The following is a 27,586-nucleotide window of genomic DNA, read 5'->3' as shown; positions in this document are numbered from 1 at the left end:
TGAGTAATTAATTTGCAGGTATAGGACATGTACACACTTATATAGAATATTAAACTATAAACATAAAATGTTATTGTTATCCCTTTCATATAAAGAAACTTAACAAAAACGTAACGATCAAGGTAAGGCCACAATGCATTTCGCGATCGTTCGATCGTCTGACCTACAACGTCCCTTCCTGTTAGCGGTGGAACGCAAGGCGGAAGACACCACCAGCCACTGTGAAGCCCTGGGAGGATCCTGATCGAGGAGCAACTCCAGAGGCATTCATATATAAAACCAGAGCCTTCTTATAAGTGCTTGGAAAGCACTTTTTAATGTAAGCACCCATTTTTATCTTTTTTTATATGTGCATAATAAACGGTATTACACTATATTGGCTTCCTGTCTCCTATACCCCCCCCTACTGAGACATACATTTAGAAATCCTGCATTGGAGATTATTGCTGGAGAGAGCATTTTTAACCCCTTGAAGCCCTAAAAGTGAGCCCTAAGTCCATGATCCCTGGAAAAATAGTGAGGAAGGAGGAAAAGAGTTGTACCCTATCCACATATTGTAAAAACGCCTGCAGGGTCTGTGTGACCCGCATCCTTCTGGTGAGCATATTTTAACAGCACTATGCCCACAGGACTGCACGTTGGGATATCCAATATCTGATGCACTCCTGAAGAATTGATTATTCACCATGGGAATCACTATATGGACTAATAAGCCCAATTGGGGCACACTTTGCACATTTTAAACCACTAAAAATTGAATTGATTGCTCTTAGTCACTTTAATATACACCAGCACAGATCACTTTATGTCACTATTATCTCACGATTGAGTAATAGTTTATGAATATTTTTTACCCAGCACTGCACTCATATGTGGTATTGGTTTTTATCTATATATAATATTAGTTTATTAAGCACAATATAAAGCACTGGCATTATCAGTCATAATTAATTTATATTTATAAAGTTTTATAAGAAATATTACTTTGAGCACTGGCACTTTATCACTAAATATCACTTTATATATTCAATTGTGATTATTTTAATGTGAGCCTATCGATTGTACCTCATCTAAAAATAAGTGTTTTGGTTTACACTACACACCTTATATTTTATTAGCGCCCTACACTTGTTATTTAACTCACTTTAGTTTTGATTTAACAAGCATAAAATATTGGTAATGTTACCAGAATCAGTGCATCATCTGGTCTCTGTCACTTTATATTTACACATCCCTCATCAACCATGCACTCTTCTGAAGTTAAATTGCCACCCTGCTGAGAATATTGTGTTTTCAACTTCATCTTCTTTACACATTGCCCTGTGCTTTCTTGCCATTTTCATTCTCAAAGTTATACACCAAATTCTCTTATTAGGTCACTTTAAATTGTGGATCTCCAGACAGATTTTTCTATTTCAACCCTACTGACTACGTCATACCTGTGGTGGCACCGAAGAGTAACATGTTTACATGCTTGGCAACCCCAAGCTTTTTCCAACACACAATGTTTCACCCCTGCCACACCCAAGTTGGTTTTTTGAGACTGGCACTGTAGCCCTCAAGGAACACACACAAATAGACTGGAAGAAGTGGATAGGCAGACAAGCATTTCTCAAATGCTTTACTAAAGAAACTCTGCCACCAGCAACTCAGTCCATAATATCTTTTGTTGCTTACAATGATTGCAAAGCTCTTCTTTGAGGCAGTACTATTTTATTTCAGCCAACCAAACTTGGCATGGTGTCTTGGCAGGGGATGGCTGATACTATTACTTATCCTGCTCATATCCCATTGGTTCCTATCTTCAGAGAACATTGAATGTCTATGCATGAGTTTTAAAGGGCAACTAAAATGTTTATGCCTGCACACTCCACTTGACAAGGAATGATCCACTACAAACTCACTCTCTGGCATCATTTCTGCTTCAACAAGCCTCAATAGGACATTTAACGGCACCTTGAGAGGAGTGTAAGGGGCTGGGACAAGAGCAACCTGTCCACCGTACTTGCTCCCCCCCAAATTTGTATTGCTGCAGCCTTTATTTTATCTCTTCTAATCATTTCTGGGGATCTCCATGACAGACTTTTAATGCAAATAGTATCTTCTTTCGGAAAAAGCTGAGATGCTTTAGCTGTGCGTTTAACTAATACTGTGTTCCAACCAGCATTATCACCACTAACAATCACAGGGATTTTGCCAGCAAAGCAATCAGCTACAAATAATAATTTCCAACCAAACGATAATTAAAAGTGGGAATTCCTTGTGATAGGTAAAGGTTAATAAATCACATAAGAGACACAATAAAAGCACATTAAACATATTATGAACATATCTGTGCAAATAAAGTCCATATAAAATGTGCATACACTGCGCAAAAATAATATGTTATAAAAAAAATGTATGTATATATATATATATATATATATATCTATATAAAAGATGTATATATATATATATACAATGCAAAAGATGCTCAGATTTTTTTAAACCTCAATAGTACCTCTTTCTTTGCCGTAAAGGAATGATGATAACCTGCACCACTGAAGAAAAAGTGCTCCCAAAAGGAATTACCGCAAATGAGTAAATGAACTCCTTACCAGCTGATCAGAGCAGCTGGTATGAAGCTCATTTAATCGATTGTGGTGATTCCTTTTGGGAGCACTTTTTATTTGGTGGGGCACGTTATCATTATTCCTTCGCGGCAAAGAAAGAGGTACTATTGATGTTTAGAAAATCTGAGCACCTTTTTGCAATATATATATATATATATATATATATATATATATATACATATATATATATATATTAGAATATACTTAATTTGCATAATGTTTGCACATTTTATATGGACTTTATTTGCACAGATATGTTAATTTAGTTCATCATATGTTTAATGCACTTTTATTCTGTCTCTTATGTGATTTATTAACTTATATCTGGCACAAGGATAGTACACTTTTAATTATTATTTGGTTGGGGATTGCTACTCGGATTGGTGATTTAGATGCTGCTGTTTATTTTATTTAATTGAGTTTTTATTGTATTTGTTTTACTTAGATTTATGTTACTAAGGCTTACAGTTTTTTTTTTAAGCGCATGAATATTATCTTGGGTTTACAGTAGTAACAAATAATAATCTCCAAAATGAAAACTAGAGCCATTTTTTACAAGAGTTACGTTTCAAGACTGGGCTTGAATGCATGGGCCAAATATCTGGCATTACAGTACAACTTTCAGCTCGGGTGTCCAGCTACCTGTTCGACAGAAGCCGATTTCACGACTGGCTTCTGCCAAATGAGCATGCTTGAAAACCAGCAGCCGACTAGCATCCGATCAGCACGTGCAGCCAATTGCTGCGAGTGCTGAACTGTTGTTCTATTGGGTGACGGTCCCCCAGTCAGAACACAATAGCACAGCAAGTAAGATCACTGTATCAACAAAGAATCTCACTCCGGCTGACTCCGAAACAGGAATAAATAATTTCTTGTACATAATAGAGGCCGCTTTACTTTTAATTTTTACACTCCTGAAGATGTGCGTGGTTCGAAACAGCTGCAGAGCTAATTTCTTTGATGCAAGAGGTCCTGCCGACATTCTGGTCTAGATTGGCGGCATCAGATGTAAGTTACACTAGCAGCTCCAGCTCTTTTGAACTGTTACAGATTTCTGTATTGCTTTTGTTAGAAATGTATGATACCACCAATAAATACTACACTGTACATTCTTTCTTTGCTGTTGGTGGTTAGTTTGGATGGAAGTTGTTAGATTTTTCCATGTCTATGAGGTTTTATAATAGAGAGAGTTATTGCAAGGTGGCGGCAAGGTGAAAAGACTGTCTCAACTGGTTGTTGGATCACGTCATTTTTGGACATTCACAATAGAGATCAACTGATTATCGGCAACACCGATATATTGGGGGCCGATCTGCACTTTCCCTGATATATCAGAATCGGCTTTTGATTTACCGATATTGCCGATATTTCAGGGAAAGTGCTTGTAACGGGGTGATGCCTGCAGCTAGAGGCATCACCCCGGTACCGGTGTCCATAGCCGACGGTCAGCTGTCTTCTAATGACAACCGATGTGGCTGAGAAGCCGCTCGGCTGTCATTCCAAGGAGTGGGGATGTCCCCCACCCGCCGCCTTCCGCGGCTCGTCCGGGTCATGACATGACATCACTTCCGGGTACTGGCGGTGCCGAATTAAAAAAGCATACAGACAGCATTCAAAACAGCCAAAATTGGCGTTTTAATTCCTTTAAGTGCAGAGGAGGGGTTTGGGGTCTTTTAGACTCCCAGATCCCTCCACCACAGTACCTGTATACATTAAAAATAAATAAATAAATACATTTTTTTTAATTTGTCCGAAAATATCGGCAGATATCGGCCGATATTGATATCCGATGACCAAAATATCGGTATCGGTATCAGCGGTAAAAAAACTATATTGGTCTATCACTAATTCACAATACAGGCAGTCCCAGGGTTACAAACATCCGACTTACAAATGACTCCTACTTACAAACGGAGGGAGACAACAGGAAGTGAGGAGAAATCTATCCTTAGGAAAGGAAATTCACTCCTGGAAGAGTTCTAATGGGAAAAAGGTGTCTCTAATGAAGCTTTATCACTAATCCTGGTTTCTACAACAACCCAAAATGTTCAAAATCCAGTTTTCATAGGGACAGAAAGTGAGGTGAAATCTTCTGAACAGGGGTACAGACAGCAAAACAAGTGGTACAGGGGTGTTAACCCTTCCCTATGCTATCCAAAAAAACTAAAAAATTATTCTTTTTGCTGGGGCTACACTTAAAAAATGTACCTGTTCCGACTTACATACAAATTCATATTAAAGCGGTGTTCCAGCCTCCCATCTCCCCCTCCAAAGATTAAAAGTCAGCAGCTACACATACTGTAGCTGCTGACTTTTAATATTAGGACACTTACCTGTCCCGGAGTCCAGCGATGTCGGCATCACAGCCGACATCGCCGGTGAGGGACTTTTAATATTAGGACACTTACCTGTCCTGGAGGCCAGCGATGTCGGCATCATAGCCGATGTTTCCATCGGCTGTCGGGTGCTGCCACCGCCATTGCCATTCACGGGCGGGTCCCTAATGCGCAAAGCGCGCTGTGCATACGGATTGGCTCAGCAGCAGGGGAAGGAGGAGGGGCCAAGTTTCCGAGGGACAGCGCCGCGGCGCCGTCTCCCGGAAGTCGGGAAGGGTACCTGTCAAAAACAGGTACCCGTTCCCCCCTACCCCCTGAAAGGTGCCAAATGTGGCACCGAAGGGGGGGAGGAAGCAAATGAACTGAAATTCCACTTTTAGGTGGAACTCCGCTTTAAGAACAAACCTACAGTCCCTATCTTGTTTGTAACCAGGGGACCGCCTGTACTGCTATTATATAATTGGACACCTTTTTATTTTGCACAAGTGTAATATCCTTTTTTTTTTTTTTTAATGGAGCGCTTCATTTTTTTAGACCTGTATTTATGAGAGGGTGTTTTCTGTAGATCTACACCTACTGCATGCAGCTCTTTGTGCACTAAGAAGTGCTGACATACATTGTTTTGTTTATTTTGCTGTACTAACATCGCTTGTGTTAGTAAAGCAATCTGTCAGTTTTTATTTCTTTTGTGTACCAGGCCCTAAAACGTTTACACTGAGTTGCAGCGTGCCTTTAAATCTTCAGTGTCATGTTAAAACGGTTTCAGATAAAATCTGAGGTTATAAAAGATATACGGGTATAGCAAAACTGCAACTGCTGCCAAGTTCCCTTGCTTACTCAGCCCATATTTTGAGTGAAATGTATCGGTTTTAGTCTATTTTAATCAGTATGATTAAAGTCAGTGTCTTTTCCAGATATGAGTAACAGAAGTGTTGTTTTTCGGTTATATTTATGACATTGTTCAGTATAAAAATGAATGCTCTTTCCCAAACTGTGGCGGGTTCATTCTGTATTTCAATGCCATATGCTGTTACAATTTCAACAAACTGGCAGCATATAAATAGTCAACAAACAGAAAAGCAATGGAGAACAGAATGTCTCTGTTTATATATCTAGTCAGAAGGCCCATTTGATATTTGTATGTATGCTCCTGTATACTGGATATGTAACATTTAAGTAAACATTTTTCTTAGTAGACAAAGCACACTTTGGCAAGATCAACTGTATGCAGAGAATATACCAGAAGACAGCAATAATGCATGTTCTGGAAGAGGACACCCGATTAAAGGTCTGGAACCTAAGAAAAATTGAGGAAGATTTACTAAAACTGGAGCATTCAGAATCTGGTGCAGCTGTGCATGGTAGCCAATCAGCTTCTTACTTTATCTTGTTCAATTAAGCTTTGACAAAAAAACCTGGAAGCTGCTTGGTTTCTATGCAGAGCTGCACCAGATTTTGCACGCTAAAATTTTTAGTAAATCTCACCCAATATTTCCAGTAATGTTGTCTTTTATCCTTTTCTACTTCACTTCATAAAGCTCAGGAATTTAAAGCAATACTTCTGAGAATTAATTTGATTCTCATCCTGTTCGAATTTTTGTCCGCCACTGGCCTTGGCATCTGTTCAATTCTATGAGTTTGTCTTTTTTCAATAAAAATATTGTAAAAGAAAACATTTTAAGTTTCTTAGATGGTGGTTTTAAACTTTTTTCATAATGATAAACATTAAGCTGCTGTAGCCCTACCCCTGCAAGGGCCGGTGGAAGCTGCCTGTCCCCAGCGGTTTTCCTGACCTTGCAAGCCCTCTGACACTCTGGGTTCTGACACTATATTACCAAAAGTATTGGGACGCCTGCCTTTATATGCACATGAACATTAATGGCATCCAAGTCTGTAGGGTTCAATATTGAGCTGGCCCACCCTTTGCAGCTATAACAGCTTCAACTTTTCTGGGAAGGCTGTCCACAAGGTTTAGGAGTGTGTCTATGGGATTGTTATTCTTTCAGAAGCACATTTGTGAGGTCAGGCACTGATGTTAGATGAGAAGGCCTGGCTCACAGTCTCTGCTCTAATTCATTCCAAAGGTGTTCTATCAGGTTGAGGTCAGGACTCTCTGCAGGCCAGTCAAGCCAAACTTGCTCATTCATGTCTTTATGGACCTTGTTTGTGCACTGGTGCGCAGTCATGTTGGAACAGGAAGGGGCCATCCCCAAAATGTTCCCAGAAAGTTGGGAGCATGAAATTATCCAAAATGTCGAGGCATGCTAATGCATTAAGAGTTCCATTTACTGGAACTAAGGGGCCAAGCCCAACCCCTGAAAGACAACCCCACACCATAATCCCTCCTCCACCAAATGATTTGGACCAGTGCACAAAGCAAGAACTTAAAGACATGGATGAGTGAGTTTGGGGTGGAGGAACTTGACTGGCCTGCACAGTCCTAACCTCAACCCGATAGAACACTTTTGGGATGACTTCGAGCAGGGACTGTGAGCCAGGCCTTCTCGTCCAATATCAGTGCCTGACCTCACAAATGTGCTTCTGGAAGAATGGTCAAACATTTCCATAGACACACTCCTAAACCTTGTGGACAGCCTTCCCAAAAGACCTAAAGCTCTTATAGCTGCAAAGGGTGGGCCAATTCAATATTGAACCCTACAGACTAAGACTGGGATGCCATTAAAGTTCATGTGTGTGTAAAGGCAGGTGTCCCAATACTTTTGGTAATATAGTGTACTTCAAGCAGAACATACAAATGCAAAGACACCCATAATTAGAGAGGTTTGTAAGTCAACACTTGATGGAATACTGGAAGATTAAGTCAACAAGCTATGCTATAGGTATACCTCAATTTGACTGATAATAGCAAAAGGTAAAATGGCTATAATAAATAGGCTCTAACAGATTTAATACCCCAGAAGCAAAAGGGGTAAGAGAAGACTTTTAGTCAGTCAGCTCCCTCTAGGCCCTGATGCCATAGGAAATATGAAGTAAACAATCTATACAATTTGTGTAGGAGTTCCCCTTTATTAAAATGGTTGTATACCTATAAATAGGTTTTAATCTGCCACAGGTTCTATGAGCAGAGATTTATTTGGTGAGAGAAGGCTCATGTAACATGAGTAGCCATGATCTATGGTGAGGCCCTGAAATGTTACTGTGCAGTAGCAGGCTAATAAAGCTGAATGGAATTGATGTATTTTTCCAAGCAAAAACTCTCCAATTGGTTAGGTATAAAGGTGTCTGCTTGCAGTGTCTTTAGGTGAAGCTTTAGAGATAAGATGGGCTTCTGCTCGCTCACCAATCCAGCCGATACCCAGGTCCTGGGAAACAGGATGTCCCTGCACAGGCTCTTGGATGTCTGCAGCGAGTTGTGAGGTGCCGACTGGAAATCTGTAGGCCCAAAGGTCCAGCATTGACAGTGTGGAAGTAAAGTGGATGTGGACCCGATCAGCAATGCAGCGGATGCGGTGACAGCAATAGCAGCCCTGTGTAACGCTCTTGCGTTTTTTGTTAGTGAATGGATTTGCAGCTGCAGAATTATTACACTCAGTAGTCATGTAGAGATGTGTTGAACAAACATATCCAACTCTCAGGACTCATCACCGTGCACAGCCTGCTTTATGCAAATATACATACACTCAATATGATGTTCCTGGAGTGATAGGATGTATATGATAGTATAGAGGTGAGAGACAGGCGTTAGAAATGGTGAGCACTCAGTAGTAATATTCAGGAGAGTGGTAGGTGATAATAGGTAGTATGCAGATAGGTTTAGCAATCATGTATAGTAACAGGTGGTAGGGGACAGCAGATGAAGTATACAAGAGAGAGTAACCTAGTGCAATGATGTAGATGATGGTAGGCTCAAGAGCTAGCAATCTATGAAGTTATGCAGATGATAGAAATAGTGCTAACATAGTAACAGTCCTTTAGTATGCAGAGGTAGATAGTGTAAGTTAGTTAGGGAGAAATCCCCTGTGGGGTACTTATCACTAGTTGGGTTAGTAGTAGCAAGGTCCAGTAGCAAGAGAGTGATCCGGTAGCGAGATACGGGATCGGTAGCGAGGTTCCGGTTTTGTTCAGGCAAAGGAATAGCTAGAAGCTCCGGCAGCATAGGACAAGACTGGTCAAGCATGCGGTTTGAACGAGCAATGAGTGAGAGAAAACCGGCGATTGAAATAGCCGCTCATAGCGGCGCTCGGTGATGATGTCATCGTTCTTAAAGCGGAGTTCCACCCTGGATTTTTTTTTTTTTTAATACCCCCGGGACAGTCAGGGCTAGTACATTCCACAATGGCTAGCCTCTGATCTGTCCCGGGTTGCACTTACCTGTTAGGACAAATACTTACCTTGCAAACGTCTTGTCCAGCGCTGCCATCTCAGATGTGGGCAGCTTGAAGCCAGCGAGATCCCCTTCGGCGTCTTCTTCCGCCTTCTTTGGTCCCACGATGCTCTGCGCCGGCCCGACGTCACTTCCGGGTCGCGCGCGTCATCCCTCTACAGCTTCTGGGCATGCCCAGAAGCTGTTTAGAAGGGGATGACGCGCGCGACCCGGAACTGACGTCGGGGCCGGTGCAGGCGCAATGATTCCTGGGAGCTATGACGTTCAGCTCTCAGGAATCATTGCAGAGCCAGGAAGTGACGACAGGCCGCGGCCGAGGAAGGAGGAAGGAAGTAAGGTAAGTATTTTTTCTTCGCTACGAGGTAAGTAAAAAAAAAAAAAAATATGCGATTATCCATTTCTTTTTCAGGTGACCCGGAGAGAGAAGATGGAGGTAAGTATAAAAATAGGGTGGAACTCCACTTTAAAGGTGTATGCGTTCCACCTAGTTAGCAAGGTGGGACGCAATATTAAGGTAGAAATGGGAAATAAGGGTACCAAAGGTACCAGAATCTTACACCCTGTGCCCAGCGATGCAGCCCTCGGGGTGAGAGGTCCCAGCTTTTCCTATGCTGTGGTGCTAACTGTTAAAAGGATCCAACAGCATTCCAGAAGCATTGATTTTCTGTGCCATTTTCCCAGCTCAGGTGGCATGTAATTCAACTTGGGTAAAGGCGTAGCTGAACATTTTAGGGTCTTCTTTCTACACCCATGCTCTGACTTCAGATTCCTCAGACCATTGTAACTCCAGTTTCTGTCTGGGTTTTTAGTTGGCTCTCTCACTGAGGCCCCCTGAAGTTTGCCCCTTCTTGGCAAGGAGAAGTTTCTGTAATGCCTTCAATACTTTAGCTGTGAGATCTGCCTCAGTCCTCCCTCTGTGGGCACTGAGCCCGGAATTGTTCTCTACACGGGAAACACCTCTGCTCTGCACTACCTGGGGCTCCAGCCCTTCTCTTTGAACCGGTCCTAAAGCTGAAAGTCAAGCAAACAGCACATACTGTGTACAATTATAAAAAATAGGAAAATAGGCAGACTGAGGAGTTTATCTCTGTCTCTTTGGTTTTTCCTCCCATCGACATGCTTGTTAGCATATGAACTGATTGGCTCCGTGTGCTTCTTCTCCATCTCCCAGTTTGTGCTCTGCTGTACATGGGCCTGCAAGAGTCTGTTACCAAGCCAAATCCAGGTAATTACAGTACTTGCATTTAAAAATACATATACGAGGTGTCTAAAAAGTTCAATTAATGGTATCAGATAACAAACAAAACAGAAGATAGAAACAAATTACCTTTATTAGCCTTCAAAATAATCGCCATCCTTCACAACACACTTTGGACAATGTTTATAAAGCCTCTGGAAACTGTCAGCAAAGGCCTCTTTAGGAAAAAATCACAAAACCGCTGTCACACATTCTTGGATTGCCACCAGGTCTGCAAAACTTGCACCTTTTTATGACGCTCTTCATTGTCTTGACATTGGACTTTTGCAGGCGACTGTTTTCGGGTCATGGGGATGATGGTGAACGCCATTCCATTGCTTGCCACTTGGATTATGGATGATCGAACTGGTAGCATCAGGTCTCATCCCCTGTGACAATGGTTTGCACAAAGGATGGATCCTGGCATCTGTCAGCTTGTGCAGCACAAACTGGGAAAAGATCTTACGCTTACCCAAATATTCGCTGATGATGGTGCAAACCGTGTCCTTTGTCAATGCCCAATTTCTCCACCATCGATTGTAGAGTCAGTCATCAGCATTTGTTGCACTCGTTCAATCATGTCTGGGGTTCCAGCCGACCCAAATGTGCCCTTTCTCAGTCGTTTAATTTCCCCTCGTGAAAGCATTTGAACCAGTCGTAAACCCATTGTCTGCCCCCGGCTTCCGTCCTGTACACTTTCACCGACATTTCATGCGTCTCCATCGTCCTTTTTCGTCAATTTGTATCAGAATTAGATGTTCACTCGTTGCTCCATTGTACTGTGACCCTACTTCTCACACTGACTAAGTTCAACTGCCCACAGCGGGTGTACCCTGATGGTCACGTGTACTCCACGCTATGTGGAGCTTCTCGACGTGTCTCTAGATAGCCATGTGCATACGCACGCACCTGGCCCATGTTGCCATTGAGATATTGGACCATTCACCAAACTTTTACATTAATTTGGGTACTTTATATCTGCCTGGAGTTCAAATGGAATTGCACTCCAGTACACTGATATGCTGAGTGAAATACAGTATGTGGTCAAATACAGATTGAAGGCACCAATAGTAGACATTTTTTTTTACTTTGATGGACTGTGTGGGATCTGCTTTTTTGATTCTCTGATCTTACCGAAAACAGACTGAGGAACCGGAGACCATGTTTGCATGGCCTGCTAGGCTTAGAGCTGGGGTACTTGTATGGCAAGACATTATGTGTACACTAGAATATGACCTGCTGGGTGGGCAGAAGACTACATAATAACAGAAAAAATATATACATATACATTTCATTTGTTTAGATCTTATAATCAATAAAGAGAATATATATACAAAACCACTATATATTCCCTTAGATGTAGTCATGAATCTGCCATGAAATGAATGTTTCCACATGGATTCCACCAGACAGCTGTACGTACACTACAATTATGTTCAGTTGCTAATTGCTTGCAGGTGCCTCATTCCTTTTTCATTGTATTAGGTGTCTCTGCATTTTGCCAGCAGACTGAAAAGCCTGTAGGCTATGCCATCTTAAATCTATCAACACTGTATCGTTACATTTGCCAGGAAAAGGTCAGCCACCGGACCAAGCAGGTTGTTAATTAAGCTCTTTTCTTAGCGGCCCAGTGGAAGGATAGGAAAGATTATGGAAAGTGACAGAACACGTGCTGCGGTTCCTCATTTTAAACTACGGTGGACAGATTTCACATGCCTAGAATGTGGTGGGATGTGGGGGAAATTAAAATAGATAATGAATGGTGACTAAAAATCACTGGACTGTACAAAAAATGCAATCATGGCTTCAGATTCTAGACCATAGATTACATTAACGTGGATTACAAATGGTTCCTTTGATTTCAATATTAAAATGGAAAGAATCCCTGTTCAGATGCGTGCTTTCATTAAATTCATGGGATCTGATTCCTTAATGATACCTAAATGGGCAAAGTTTAGGTTTGGCATGTAGAAGAGACCTTCTGCTTTCCACTTGTTTCCTCACCATCCCTATCGGTCCCAATGGCGCTGTTTATATCTGGCGAAACTAAAGTCATGAAATGCTCGCAGCTTCTGGTCTCTGAGGACATGGTTTCAACCATCTCTCTGAGAGAGATGGTTGAAACCATTCTGGTTTCCGATCAGCTCTATGGTCAGCTGACATGGCTGCAGTCTCAGATTCCCCAGTTGGACAGAAGAGACCGAGAAAACCGTGGAAGGCGGCGGGAGGGGGGGTGACCCCTCCTCCCACTACTTGTAAAAGCAGTCTAGCAGCTAATTATCTGCTAGGATTGCTTTTACATGAAAGCCAACCGCTGGCTGTAAAAAACAATACCAGAAAGTGTGAGGTATGCTGACCATTAGACCTCCCAGCATCCACCCACTTCTAATGATGGGCATACATGCAATGTTCTTTTTTTTCACTTTTGGTTGTATTCATGGACACAGAGTGGCTTCTCAACAACACCAGTCACTGTTGCAATTTGGACTGTCGTATCTGCGTGAATGGAGGACAGATCGAAAACATTCTAAACAGAATGACAGTTACTGTGTGTCCCTCCACTTCACTGCAAGCAAGTTATTACAGTTCAAGCAGGCTATCTCCCCCCGTCTAAGTGGGGAATCTACAAGCCGTTGGGGGAAGCCGCAGCGATTAGGTTGCACGGTGCCACATGCGCCAATTCCAAAATCAAAAAAGTGACAAACAATTGGCACGCTTGTGTAATAATTGTCCACGTATAAATGGTACCCCTTTGCGAATAAGGGTGACACCAAATACCAAACAATCTTGCCGCTGCTCCCCATGTAGTCTGGGCAGTTGGGGAGCTCCACATTGCTATCTTTTCCCTCGTAAATCCGGAAAATACATGTATAGCCTATTGCCCTGTCAGAGAGCTTATACATCTTGACCACATATCTGGCACGCTTGCTGGGTAGAAACTGTTTGAAAGCAAGGCGGCCAAAAAATGTAATCAGGGACTCATCAATGCAGACAGCTTGTTGGGGCGTATACAAGGCTGCAAACTTCTGGTTGAAGTGATTTACGAGGGGCCGAATTTTGTGGAGCCAGTCATATCCAGGGTCACCCCGAGGACGACAGAGTTCATTGTCACTGAAGTGAATGAACCCCAAGATTTGCTCGTATCTAATCCTGGTCATGGCAGCAGAGAACATGGGCATATATATGATCGCAACTCACTCCTTTTTAGTAATGCCCATGGGGAGGGATAGGCCCAGAAAAGTTTTAAATTCGGAAACATTGATACATTTCCATGCAAATTCTCTGGCAAAGGTCAAATTTGGATTTCGGTGATTAACTGATCAGCATATAAACTGCTTTGAACCACAATAGATCTGTACAGATCTTTCGTGGAAAACAGCTCATAAAAACCAAGGGGAGTACAATTGGCTTGGTTGGTCAGTGAATGGGGGAAGTCCAGACGCTGCAGAAGTGGTGGGCTCCCATCAGGATTTGCAAGCGCATCAGCAAGGACACTATAGGCTCTACAGGCCCGTCTTTGAATTATTGACACTACTTGTGCTAGCCACCGCACCAGCTTCAACTGAACTGGTTTGACTATGACCAGGATTTATTAGGCCGCTGGTGCTTGCCACTATGCTGTATACGAGAACCCTGCGATTGTTGCAGCTCAGCAATAGAATATAGGAGTCAAGTACGCCTGACCTTAGCAGGGACCACTACTCCGTTGTCAGAGCTATCTGTCAGGGTGCCGCTGCTCTTTACAGGTTTAAATACTGAGCCTGATTCTGATACAGGTCCCCATACATTTTTTATGGCAATACCTTGCATATAAATGTTAAAAAATAGGACTTTTTATTTTTCATGTTCATGTCCTATAGACTTTAATGGAGTTTGCATGTTCGCTAGAACTTTTTCCCTGTTCGAGGTGTTCTAGTGTGAACCGAACAGGGGGGTGTTCAGCCCATCCGTATTCACTTCAAGTGGTGTGGACCCTGGGTGAGCACCAGAGTTTTCTGCCCTTCCATCCAACCAGATCAAATGGTGTGGAAGTCTACCTATATGCCCTATATGCCCTGATGGTTTGACCCCCCTATGGGCTACACCCTGTTTGGTACCACCTACTCTGCCGGTCTACATTGTAGGAGCCCCAGGATTGTATGTGAGCATATCATTTTTCTATTTGTGGCTATTTAAACTTTTTGGCCTTACTCATCAATAAAGTAGATGCTTAATTTGAACTTTATACTGGCCCACAGACTTTCCTTTAAGGACACTTTTCTATGTACACTACCAGTAAGTGAAAGAGGGGTCAGGCTCTTTCAGTCCATTTTATATATTGGTATTATACCAGTTCTGAAGTTTACAAGTTATACTGTGCTCAGAACCACTTTCTATAACAACAACCCTGTGCGCTCTGGTGTCTTGGTTTGGTCTTCAAGGTTCTACCATATCCAGTAGTTTACTGATAAGCAGCATGTTTATGAGATTATTTTATTAAGAGTATTGGATGCTATTCTTTCCAAAGACTGTAGCACCGGACTTTGCTTGTTTTATTTTTTAAATACTGATAAACAGGCCCAAACTGTAGGTATACACCTCTGTGACCTAAGTTCTGTATGTAAACAACTCAATTCAGTGGGATGCCCTACCTGCAGAAACGCAGGGAAAGAAGTCCTTGCTTCTTTTTTTTCTTTACAGGGTGCCACACCGAGTCGCATAGTGCCGCAGCACAACTTAATAGCAACCTGTGTGCCTACTAAATTGCAACACATTTTGCCTGTAGGTCAGGAACACATGCAATTTTGCGAGCAGTCTTTGCCTGCACAAGTGTGAACCTAGCCTAAGTAATTTATGTTGTTTTCTCTACAATTCAGCAAGTCTTTTTGTCAGTCTAGTCTTGTATTGTCCAATTTCAATGGAGAGAAAATGACAATTGAGGAATTTGTTAGAACTGACATTATTCTTAACCACTTTACCACCGGAGGATTTTGCTGTCTTACGTCCAGGCCACTTTTTGCGATTCTGCACTGTGCGAATTTAACTGACAATTGCGCGGTCATGCAATGCCGTACCCAAACAAAATTTACGTCCTTTTTTCCCCACAAACAGAGCTTTCTTTTGGTGGTATTTGATCACCTGTGCGATTTTTATTTTTTGCGATATTAATTAAAAATGCGTCAATTTTGAAAAAATAACAATATTTTTCTACTTTGACAGTTAAAAAATATCCAATATATTCAATTTTTGTCATATATTTAGGCCAAAATGTATTTAGCTACATGTCTTTGACAAAGAAAATTCTCAATGAGCGTATTTTTAACCGCTTTATGACCGGAAGGTTTTACCCCATTCCTGACCAGGCCATATTTTGCGATTCAGGACTGCGTTACTTTAACGGACAATTGTGCGGTCGTGCAACACTGTACCTAAATTAAATCTATGTCCTTTTTTCCCCACAAATAGAGCTTTCTTTTGGTAGTATTTGATCACCTGTGCGATTTTTACTTTTTGCGCTATAAACAAAAAAAGAGTGACAATTTTGAAAAAATAACAATATTTTTCACATTTTTTTATATGAAATCCCCCCCCCCCCAAAAAAAATGTAAAAATCTAAATTTTTTAGCATTTTAGGCCAATTTGTTATCTGCTACATATTTTTGGTAAAAAAAATAGCAATAAGCGTATTTTGATTGGTTTGCGCAAAAGTTATTGCGTTTACTAACTAAGGGAAAGATTTCTGTCATTTTTGGTGTTTTTTTTTTTAACGAGTAATAGCGGCGATCTGCGTTTTTTTTTTGCGGGACTGCGACATTGCGGCGGACAGATCGGACCCTTGAATGACATTTTTGACACTTTTGGGGGTAGCAGTGACATTACTACAGTAATCAGTGCTATACATATGCACTATTACTGCAAAAATGACACTGGCAGCGAAGGGGTTAATTTTTATTGGAGAGGGAGGGTTTAATGTATGCCTGGTGCTTACTAACGTGTGGGGGGGGGGAGGTGACTGAGTGACACAGGGACAGATCGCAGGTTCAGCTATGCTGAACCCTGCAATCTGTCACTGTCTGTCACTTAGGAGATCCGCCCGCTTTGTTTATACAATTTCCACACTAGATCCCCGATGATCAGGGAAGAGCAGCGGTGATCACCGCCGCTCCTCCCCTGGCCCGACTCCCGCTGTAACTGAATACAGCGGGAGCATGCCTAGAGCGGGGAATGTCTGGTGACGTAGGTCTACGTTGCCAGACGATAACAAGCCACTTTGCCGCAGTACAGTCAACGTGACTGGTCGGCAAGTGGTTAATGTTGTACAATGTTCCTTCCTATTTACATCTGCATTTCTCTTCACATTTTTTTTTTTTGCTTTCTACCATTTTTTACACTTCTATTTAATGCTGATAATTTCCAGATCAGCATGTTTATTTTCTGTGGGAATAATGTAAAATATTGTTGTATAATAAGGTGAAAATGTGTTTGAAAGACAATATATATTATGTATATAAGACAAGAGATGAAGAAAAAAAGGACCCTGAATATAATTAAAAAACATAATACTAACATCTTATTATGCCAATAAAGTACAATAGAATACTCCTTTGTTAAACCTTAAAACAGACTTTAAAAAAATATTTAAATATGGTAAACCCAATTACCTTCATCTGATTTTTCTTTAAAAGATAATTTTCTTCTTCTCAGTTTGCAGTTTTCTTCATCAAAGTCAGCATCCACATGTCCTCTTAGCAGCTGAGCCTGGGTTTACAAAACACACATATTATTGTAAGCCATGGAAGTGGCTTTTATCTCAGATCTTCATGTTAAAATATCAATAAGGGCAATGAATACTTTTAAATGACTTAAGTTTAAAGTGGAGTTCCACCCTGTTTCACAACTTTGCAGTTTTAGTTCGGGCTGTGCATTCTCAAGATCAATTGGGCATTTTTTTTTTTTTTTTGAGTTTCCTACCTTATTTTTACTTCATTATAAAGTTCACTTCCTCCTTCTTCTTGCTTCCTCCCCCCCTCCTCGGCCGCGGCCGATGTCGTCATTTCCTGATTCGCATTGCTTCATGGGAGCTGTGTGTAATAACTCCCAGAAGGCAATCGGCCTCTCCTCATCTCGCGTTTTTTAAAACAGGAAATGACGCCTCGAGGGCCGTTGTCATGGCAGTGGGTTGATGCTGTTCCTAGTCTGCCTTTACTCACAGCAGCCCCACTCTTTTTTATTTATTATAGTACCGCAGCGGCACAGCCCCACATCTCACGGGGTGTCAGAGACCAGTGACCCGACCTGAACTCGGCTCAGCTTATCCCGGCGGTGTTTGCAGCATGGGAGGTGGAGGGGGCGCTGTAAGGAGTGTTTCTGTGACACTGATTACACTGACAGGAGAGAGCGGGATGTGCTCCCTCTCTCTCTTCTTGCCAGGCTTCACACTCCTATCACTGTAGCGGCGTCCTTCGGCTTCTCCTTACCTTATGTCAGAGCGGAGGAGGAGCGGTGGAGGAGAAGCCGATTCCTAAAGCTTTGCACAGACAGCTGCCGAGGGAGAGATACGGCTGCAGAAGCAGAAGGGGAGAAGATTGCGGCTCAGGAAGGACACTGGATGTCAGATCGGGACTATACAGAGTTTGTTACCCGCCCCCTTTCCACATTGTTTGCTGGGAGGAGAGGGGATAACAAACTCTGTATAGTCCCGATGATCTGACATCCAGTGTCATTCCTGAGCTGCAATCTTCTCCCCTTCTGCAGCCGTATCTCTCCTTCGGCAGCTGTCTGTGCAAAGCCAAAAGTTCAGTAATCGGCTTCTCTCTTAGGTTCCTCCTCTGCTCCTCCTCCGCTCTGACATATGAAGAGGAGAATGACAGAGGGATGTGCCGCGCTGTATCTGAGGTCTGCCTGCGATGCTTGAAGAAAGGGAGAACTGCACTCGGGGGCACAAATCTTATCCTGTCACCAATCCCACCATGAAGTAATCATCTTCTCCCCACCCTGCTAGTACAAATTCTCTTATCCCCCCCCCCCCAGGACAATCTGACATGGGGGGGGGGGGGGTGCTGGGATGGGGAATTTGAGAGGTGACAGGATAAGATTTCTTCTAGCAGGGGAATTGGGGGGGGAGGGGGTACTAGGAGGGTGATTTGGGGGGTTGTGCTGGGGGACCCAGTGCTGACCCCATAACAGCGTGTCATGCATCCATCCGTCCATCCATGCATGCAAAGTGCTGACCCCATAACAGCATGCCATGCATCCATCCATCCATGCATGCAAAGTGCTGACCCCATAACAGCGTGCCATGCATCCATCCGTCCATGCATGCAAAGTGCTGACCCCATAACAGCGTGCCATGCATCCATCGGTCCATCCGTGCAAAGTGCTGACCCCATAACAGCGTGCCATGCATCCATCGGTCCATCCGTGCAAAGTGCTGACCCCATAACAGCGTGCCATGCATCCATCAGTCCATCCGTGCAAAGTGCTGATCCCATAACAGCGTGCCATGCATCCATCGGTCCATCCGTGCAAAGTGCTGATCCCATAACAGCGTGCCATTTTCGTCAAACTGGCGGCCCTCCAGCTGTTGCAGAACTATAAGTCCCATGAGGCATTGCAAGGCTGACAGTTACAAGCATGACTCCTACAGGCAGAGGCATAATGGGACTTGTAGTTCTGCAACAGCTGGAGGGTAAAGTTCCCCATCAGCCAGACAAGAGTTTTCTAGGTACTAGTTGGCAGTATGTTTCTCTCTGTTTCTCTTTCTCTCTCTCTCTCTCATGTGTCTTCCTGGAGGCGGGGAAGGGATATAGAGGGTGGCAACTTCCTCCTGAGCCAACGTTTCTATAGCAACCAGTACTCTGCCTAAAGCATAGTACTGCCCATGTGCGGGATTTCCTGCTGCATTCTGGGTAGCCAGAATGAACAGCAATCAGGAAGAAGGTCAGGAAGTCTTACACTGCTGTTTCAGACGCCCTTAGTAAAGATGACAATGCACAGGCAGCAGGTTTAAAAGTAAGATTTTCACTAAACAAATACACTGTTAAACTCATAAATATGCAAATAGCGGTTTTGTGAAGCGAGATGTATTAATATTAATGTGCTATTTTTGTTAAAAAAATTATTCTGAGGGTGGAACTCCGCTTTAATCACATAGACATGGCCTGTTAGATCTTGCCTCCAACCACAGTGATGCAGAAATTAGAATGCCTCCCTTCTAAACTATACCAGCCAATCAGATTTTAGGCAAAATAAAAAGCAGAAACATAACTGGCTATCAAAAAAAGTCGGTAGTTTGAGCTGCTTTTCAAGAATGAGCCTGTATCTAAATCTTAAATAGTAACATCATTTAAATGGTAAAGCATTATTTAGACTGGGTAACTCTGTGACAAGTCATGCATGTGGCCATACAGAATAATGGACACCTACACTTTGATTCAGAAGTCTACATGCAATGAGTTGGAGCTGCCAGAAATCTGCACAATTTAAACACTGCTAGGTCTTATGTGGGCAAAAACATTGATAAGTCCTGTTCCTGTCTCGTTGCCACATCCCCATCCCTTTTGTTCCACCCTCTGATTTCTCCCACCGTCCCCTAAAATATTGTGGATGACCCAGTAGTCCACATTCACCTACCATTTATCTGCCCCCTCCCACATTCCCCTCTGCTTGCTCCCCTTGTTCCCTCTATCTCCGAACATGGTCCTCTAGCAGCCCCCTCGGGAGCACGTTCGGGGGTCGCGGACACAGTGTGTTCCCCTTGGGGGTGTCTGCCCCCCCGTTCGTGTATCCAGGGACCTTCTACGTTTCCATCGCATGGACCACATCTCCCTCTAATACGGCCAAGGGATCCTACAGTGCCTTTCGCCTTTAGGGCACGCATTCCCCCTTAGTCCGAACCCTTCTTGTTACTCAAACGCCTTCCCTATGGCTCAAACTGCCTTAACTTTCTGGACTAGCTCACGTGCCTTTTCTCCTTTGTACGCTTCAATAGGTTCTTTGTTATTAACTGTGTGCCGCTTGTCACGTGTTATTGTTACAACTACTGAGGTTTGTTTAAACTGTATTTCGGTTTTCTCTAATTTTTGTATATTCATTCAATGTAATCCTACCTGTATGCCTATAAAAATTTTCAATAAAATGCTTCATCAAAAAAAAAAAACATTGATAAGACCCAGTAGCTTGCATCTAAGAGGCCCAATAATATTTAAAATAATAAAAAGGAGGGCAAGGGAACTGGAGCGGGTCTTGCTTTCTAAAGCATACTGTAGGTTACATTTTAAAGGAGTTTTACATGTTAAGGTAGAAAGTGGAAAACCTGTAAAAAAACAGTGCATAAGCTTCCCTGCTGCTAACAATCAAGGTTTTCCCTGTTTATACCCCACCAAGCAACTGTTTAAAATAAACTCCTTGGCAGCTCTGTGGTTACCAATGAGCTTGGAGTTTCTCAAGTCTTTCAGAGAAGAACAGCCTGGCTTCCAAAATCCTGTTAATTTTAATAGATTCTCAACCCTGAATAAATGGAAAACCACTATCTGAGGAACAGTAAAAGCCTTTTTAAAAGGAGCCACAACGTCCTACTAGATTTGGGAGGTCCAGCCGAGAGACTTTCCCATTAGATCCCCAGAAGGATATGCAGCCAAGGGTGAGTCAGTTTTCTGGTGTCTACCTATAACAGAAATATCAATTTTAAACTATTGTGAACTCTCTGCAGCGGGGATTATGGAAGTTTATCAACTTTTACACCAAGCTCGTGGAGTGGGCCTTTTGTCTTTCTGCAGAGCTTATGAAACATTTCAAGCTGAATGCCAGCTATGAAAATTTTTATATAGTTACATTGGTCCAGCTTAAATTAATGTAAATATGTACAGTATGTGTCACACCTGTGGGATCCCCTGGAAGCTGAACATCACTGTAGTATCCACCACTAGTTACATAGTTACATAGTAGGTGAGGTTGAATAAAGACAAGAGTCCATCCAGTTCAACCTGTGTAGGTGTGTGTGGCCGTAATCATCTCACATACCCCTGAATATTCTGATCCTTGAGATGTATGTCTAAGAGTCTTTTGAAAGCTACCTTACTTCCCGCAGAAACCACCTCTTGTGGTAGAGAATTCCACAATCTTGTAGCCCTAACAGTAAAGAACCCCCCACGTTGCCTGAGGTTAAAACGCTTCTCCTCTAATCACATTGTATGCCCTCGAGTCCTCATGCAATCCTTTCAACTGAATAGCTTTTTTTCTATGCCAAGATCACCATTGAGATATTTATAAATTGCTATCATGTCCCCTCTCAGGCGTCTCTTCTCCAGGGAGAATAAATCAAGCGAATGCAGACTTCATGATTAAGGTCCTCCAATCCCCTAATGAGTTTAGCTGCCCTTCTCTGGACTTTCTCCAGCTCCAACACATCCCTCCTGAGGACTGGCGACCAGAACTGGACAGAATACTCCAGATGTGGTCGGACCAGAGTTTTATAAAGTGGAAGGATTATAGTCTTATCTCTGGAATACATCCCTTTCTTAATGCATGCTAATATTCTGCTGGCTTTGGCAGCTGCCGCTTGACATTGCATGCTATTGCCTAGTCTATCCTCTACCAAGACGCCCAGATCTTTCCCCATTACAGGGATTACAGTGTCTAGGTCCCATGCTAAGAGGTTGCACTTCTGCTTACTGAACACAGGTCGCCTGCTTAGCACGGGCACCATTCAGAGAACCCTTTCCATTTTCTCAATGAATGCAAAGTGTTCTTTGATTGGACAAGCTGGAAATCATAATTTCACTACCCTGCCTCTCCCCCTTGTCCAATCAGAGAGGGCTTTGCATTAACTAATAAAATGGTAAGTGTTTCCTGAATGGCTTGAGACCCAGAAGATAGAGGAGTTCACTGGAGTAGCGGTGCCTTCTACAGGGATCTCCAGCTTCTACTGGGATCCCACAGGTACGGCATATACTGTAGATATTTACATTGATCAAAGCTATGTAAAAACTCTGTAAGAATTGCCATACCTGAAATTCAACTTTAACAAGGAATGGACTGCAGTTTATATTCAATGAAGACTCTGCATCAAGTTGATTACATTTCAAGGTATCAAAGGTCAGACACTGTAATGATACCATGAGGCATGTCTAATAGAGCTACAGGGCTATGGTGTAGATTCTGAACAGGGATCCTATCATAAATCACTGGACATGACTTTTGGGATGCTAATATTAAATATTTTCTTTTTCAAAAAGTTTTCTAAAAACTCAAGCAACAGAAATCTGAAAAAATGATGGTTTGGTAAAAAAAAAAAAAAAAAAAAATGCTGTTTTATTTTGCACAGAAAGCAAGGCTGAAAAAAAGGGAATAGCAGACAATATTGGTCTCCTGACCTTTTGGACCCTGTGGCAGTTTCACCATATGCACCCTCTTTAATTATATACTAGCATGGAACTAAAGTTGTTGCAGGTACAACTTTTCTCAGTCTATTTAGTAGTGTCTCCCAGATTGCTCATTCTTCTGGCTATTTTGTAGCAGGTAGATGAAAGAAGTTTCTGTAATTAGAAACCATCAGAAAGTATATGAGTTCTTTTTAGTCATCAGTCAACCACTGACTGGTAGGAGAATAAGCAGCCCAAACCACAAACAACATTATGTGAATTCTACGAAGTACGATATGCAAGCACTAAGCAGCAAAAGTAATATTAACACATACTAATTAAAAAATGGTTTAAACGTATTAAATATGACTCTGCAAACCTTTGTGCTTTCATCTCTTAAATTAAAAGTCAGCTCTAGATTTGTGAGAAACTGATCTGAGAATTCCGGATACATATCCAAAACTTCTAATAGCTCCTCTCGCTGAATTTTATGAAGATCACAATAGGTCAGAGCTCGAACATCAGCATTGGATTTCCCAGGCTTAGCATACAGGTGTACCATCTCTCCAAAAATATCATTTTTACCTGAGGTAAGAAAGATCAACATGTAAAAATGTACACAATACAAACACAAAGCACAGGCAAAAAGAAATCTTATCCCTGGTGGTGCTCTCTATGCGCCAATAAATACCTAATATGATAGTCATAGAAAAAAACTAAACAGCAAAGCAATATGTATCACACTGTTTTCTAGGTGTCTATAAAAGTAAATAGAACCACAGCTCTGAGAGAATGGAAATTAGCACCGGTGAATGGACTTCATGTAATGTAAAAGGTATACCTCAAGTACTGGTAAGCAGCCAAAAAAGGCTCCAAGATCCCAGTTTAAAGCTCAATAAACACGAGCTGAATATTGGCTGAAATCAGCCGGTTGAAACTGGCCGGTGTTCGGCCTGTGTGTACAGGTCCTTGTTTGACAGAAGCTGATCTCATAAATGGCCTCCATTGAACAAGCATGCTGGAAAACCAGCTGCTGATCAGCGCTTTCAGCCAATTGCTGCGAGCACTGACCAGTGTGTTCTGGCAGGGAGATCACTGTACTAACTTCAACTAGTTAGTACAGAGACATTATTGCGAGCGCCTCACTTACTGTGTGTACCAGGCTTTAGACTATTCTAAAATGGCACAGTCAAGGGCATCTTTATAATCGGAAACATATTTGTATTTATGATGACTGCAGTAAATTTTGGTGTGTAAAATACCTGCCTTCCTTTGTTAATCCAAAAATGACCCTACGCAGTAATAAACCCTTTAAAAGAACACCATCCTGATCAAACATTCAGACCTGCCATGTAATGCAGACAGGCAGGTCCTAAAGTATTGGATGGCACTGTCTGCAGCTGTTTCATTTGATTTTATTCAGATAGATGCCCAACTAAACGTTCAGTTTTAATGATCTAAATAAAAAATGCATCCAAACAAAAGGTTTGCAAAGTCTCACAGTTTGCTTTCTTTAGAAAGTAGCCACAGCCTAAGTAGAAAAACCTGCCTTCTGCCAGCATGCAGTAGAGAAGGACCCTTGCTCTCTGTGTGTAAGTAATGGTCGTCCTCTAACATGTTCCCTGCGGAGTCCATAGGTTGAACTGGATGGACTGATGTCTTTTTTCAACCTCACTAACTATGTTACTATGAGTCAGACCAATAGCTTTGTAATCTGCTTACTGGGGAGCTCTTGCACTGACCCAGTAAGGGCCCGGGGTGAGCCAGACCTCTTTGGAGAGACCATTGGTTCCATTAATCCTTCTCTGCAACATGCTGACAGAGGACAAGCTTTTCTATTCAGGATGTGACTGTTTTCTAAAGCAAATTAACTGTATGGCCCCTTTCACATGGGGTGGACTCCATTTTGATTACCAGGGGATCTGCCTGCTGCTCCCCTGCTGATCAGAGCAGAACAGGAGGATGACACATTTGTGCCTGCAGAGTGGACATAAACAGAGCCCACTCTGCCCTATAGGCGGTCGGGTTTCAACAAACTCTGCTTTTTGTTTGCACCTGACTGCCCTCCGATCCGATCTGCCTAGACAGAGGAGGACGGATCCCTTTCTGTTTTTTTTTTTTAACAGACCCAATCAGATCAGAGGTAGGTGGGTGTAAAGGGACACAAGTCCATTCACGCCTGCCAGTCTATAGGGGTGAATGGATCGTCTGATCAGTTCCGTCTCAAAAACTCACAGGCAGACCAGATCTCATCACCCTTGTGAAAGGGGCCTGAGTCTTTGAACACCTTTTGTTTTGATGAACTTGGAAAATACTTAGCTAATATAAATTAAAGGTTCAAATGGGCAAACTCATCAAAGTACTGCCCTAGACATGCATTATCCTTCTTGCACATGGTCCCATAATGGCTGCAGCTCTACCGATGAACCTAATTATTATATACTAATAACTCACCTAATATCGCAACAACAATATCGTCTTTAAGGATTTCAATAGAACCTCTTGACAAAAAGTACAACGCAGTAAGCACATCTCCTGAGTGCACCAGAGTATCTCCAGGGGGGGCATGGGTAGTTTTAAACCTCATAGCCAACGCTCGAAGACATCCTTTGCTGGCTCCAGTGAATGCTTTGCAGTTCTGCAGTAACGTTTGATTGAGATGCAGGCAAATATCAGCTTGCAGGCATTCTGGAAATCCCTTCAGTACCTAGATATAAATGAAAGTAGTAAAAGAATCACAATTTTTATTTTAATGTATACCCGAGATAAGACCAATATTTCCAGAAGGCAATAGTTTAAAAGATGGCTATGAAAAAAAACAAACATCTACAGTTATGAAAGTCTAAAATTCCCCAACGTGTTTCGAACCATTTTTTACAAATGAGAAGAAAAGGGACAATGTTTAAATTACCCTTCTATTCTTAGAAAGCAGGAGCATATTTTTCCTTAGGTTATTTTTTTCAGCAGTGACGCTGGTCGAAAACTTGAACAATTTAATGGGAATCTATTAGTCTTCATAAATGGTTCAAGGGACGTTGACACTTTAAGAACACTAAAAGCTGCTGCCAGGTATAAAGTACAAGTATCCAGAATTGTAGTAATGTCATTGTCCTCTGCTTCATCCAAATCCTAGGTCCTTCTGGTAAGGCAAAGGTCCAACAATTCCGGGCAGAGGTGGAGCTAAATGCTACAGCCCCCCCACACACTGCTATTGGACCATCAATATGATGTGCTCCTTTTCTGGCCAATAAGGTTCTGTGGAAGGCAGGAAGGTATTGAGGAAGTGCTGAAACTGCCCAATCAGAACACACAACATTCAGGCAAAGAAATAAAACTGAAAGATGCAGTAAGGATGTGCCTGCATATCTGATTGCCTGCACTTCATAGCTGTCAGCAGATTTCTATATTGCTAAAATTACAGTTTCTGAAAACGATCATGAAAATGAGTTCCGCCTAATGTAAAGAATTCTATAAATGAGTGGTAATGTTTAAAAAAAAAAAAAAGCTTCAACCTCCTTCAATAAAGTGTTTCCATTCATAAATTAAATCTGTATTGAGAGAAACAGGGAGGCTGTCATTCCTGACCTCCTGAAAATGACAGTTGCCTGGCTTTCTCTAACCACTTTCTGCAAAGTTGACACAGAACAAGCATGCAGGTTAGAAAGTATGAGTGGAGTAAGAACTCTTGACCTGTTAAGTGGCTCAGAATACACTGGGACCATCAATTCAGAGCGAAAAGCAACAGTAGCCTTCAAACTCTCCCAGTGCAAGCCAACCGCGTACTGTACATTTACTGCGAAAGTCCGGAACGACTGCGCAGAATTGCGTATATATATGTGTTTTATGCATTTCCGGGTAGGGGACACGCCCGCCTGGCTGTGCTGACAGCACATATCAAAACGCCGGGTCCCAGCCAGTAATTGACCGCCAGCACCCAGCGATCAGCTCTGGGCTTCACAGAACACTGCTCTGTGAGTGCAAACAGCACAGAGCCGTGTTCAGTGACAGTTGTTTTTTCAGTCCCTGCTAAGCATCCCCAGTGAAAACAGCACACAGCACACACATAAACACTTGTTAGGCACATATTCCACCCCTTAATCGCCCTAGATGTTAACCTCTTCCTGCCCAGTGTCATTAGTACAATGACAGTGCATATTATTAACACTGATTACAGTAATAATGTCACTGGTGATGTCAGTGGCAGTTCGTTTCCAACAAAGTGTCCAGTTAGTGTCAGATTGCCCACCGTCCAGCTTTAACTCTTGCAGATCACTACCACCACTAGTATATAAAAAAAGAAAATTCAGTATATATACCATAGTTTGAAGGCACTTTAACTTTCACACAAACCAATCAATATACACTTATTGGAATTTTTTTTTTTTTTTTTTTTTGGGGAATTAAGAGATCAGATTTTTTTATTTTTTTAATTGGATATGTTTTGTAGCAGAAAGTAAAATATATTGTTTTTTTTTTCAAAATTGTCAATCTTTTTCCATTTATATAATAAAGAATAAAAACCCAGGGGTGATCAAACACCACCAAAAGAAAGGTCTAGTTTAGTTTGTGTATAGCATTGCATGACCACGCAATTATCAGTGAAAGTAGTGCAGTGTCACCTAGCAAAAAATGGCCTGGTCATAAAGGGGGTAAAACCCTCCGTAGCTTAAGTGGTTAACACAGAACTTTACCCAAAAGGGGAAGTTACGCTTATT

General features: G+C 42.1%; 1 protein-coding gene across 2 annotated transcripts in view; it reads right to left on the bottom strand.

Annotated features, from left to right (window-relative positions):
• KCNH7 (potassium voltage-gated channel subfamily H member 7) overlaps window positions 1–27,586 on the bottom strand; it is a 657,816-nt gene that overhangs the window by 68,381 nt on the left and 561,849 nt on the right. For both annotated transcript variants that reach the window (XM_082260896.1, XM_082260897.1), the window contains 3 exons: window positions 25,326–25,578; window positions 23,251–23,456; window positions 17,172–17,268 (listed from right to left, as the gene is read on the bottom strand). In XM_082260896.1, the coding sequence (XP_082117022.1) occupies window positions 17,172–17,268; window positions 23,251–23,456; window positions 25,326–25,578 (556 nt within the window). The remainder of the gene's footprint in view (window positions 1–17,171; window positions 17,269–23,250; window positions 23,457–25,325; window positions 25,579–27,586) is intronic.

Source organism: Pelophylax lessonae (assembly GCF_965119305.1).
Source record: "Pelophylax lessonae genome assembly, chromosome: 6".
In the NCBI taxonomy this organism is placed as follows: Eukaryota; Metazoa; Chordata; class Amphibia; order Anura; family Ranidae; genus Pelophylax; species Pelophylax lessonae.
This window is presented reverse-complemented; position numbering and strand designations above follow the sequence as displayed.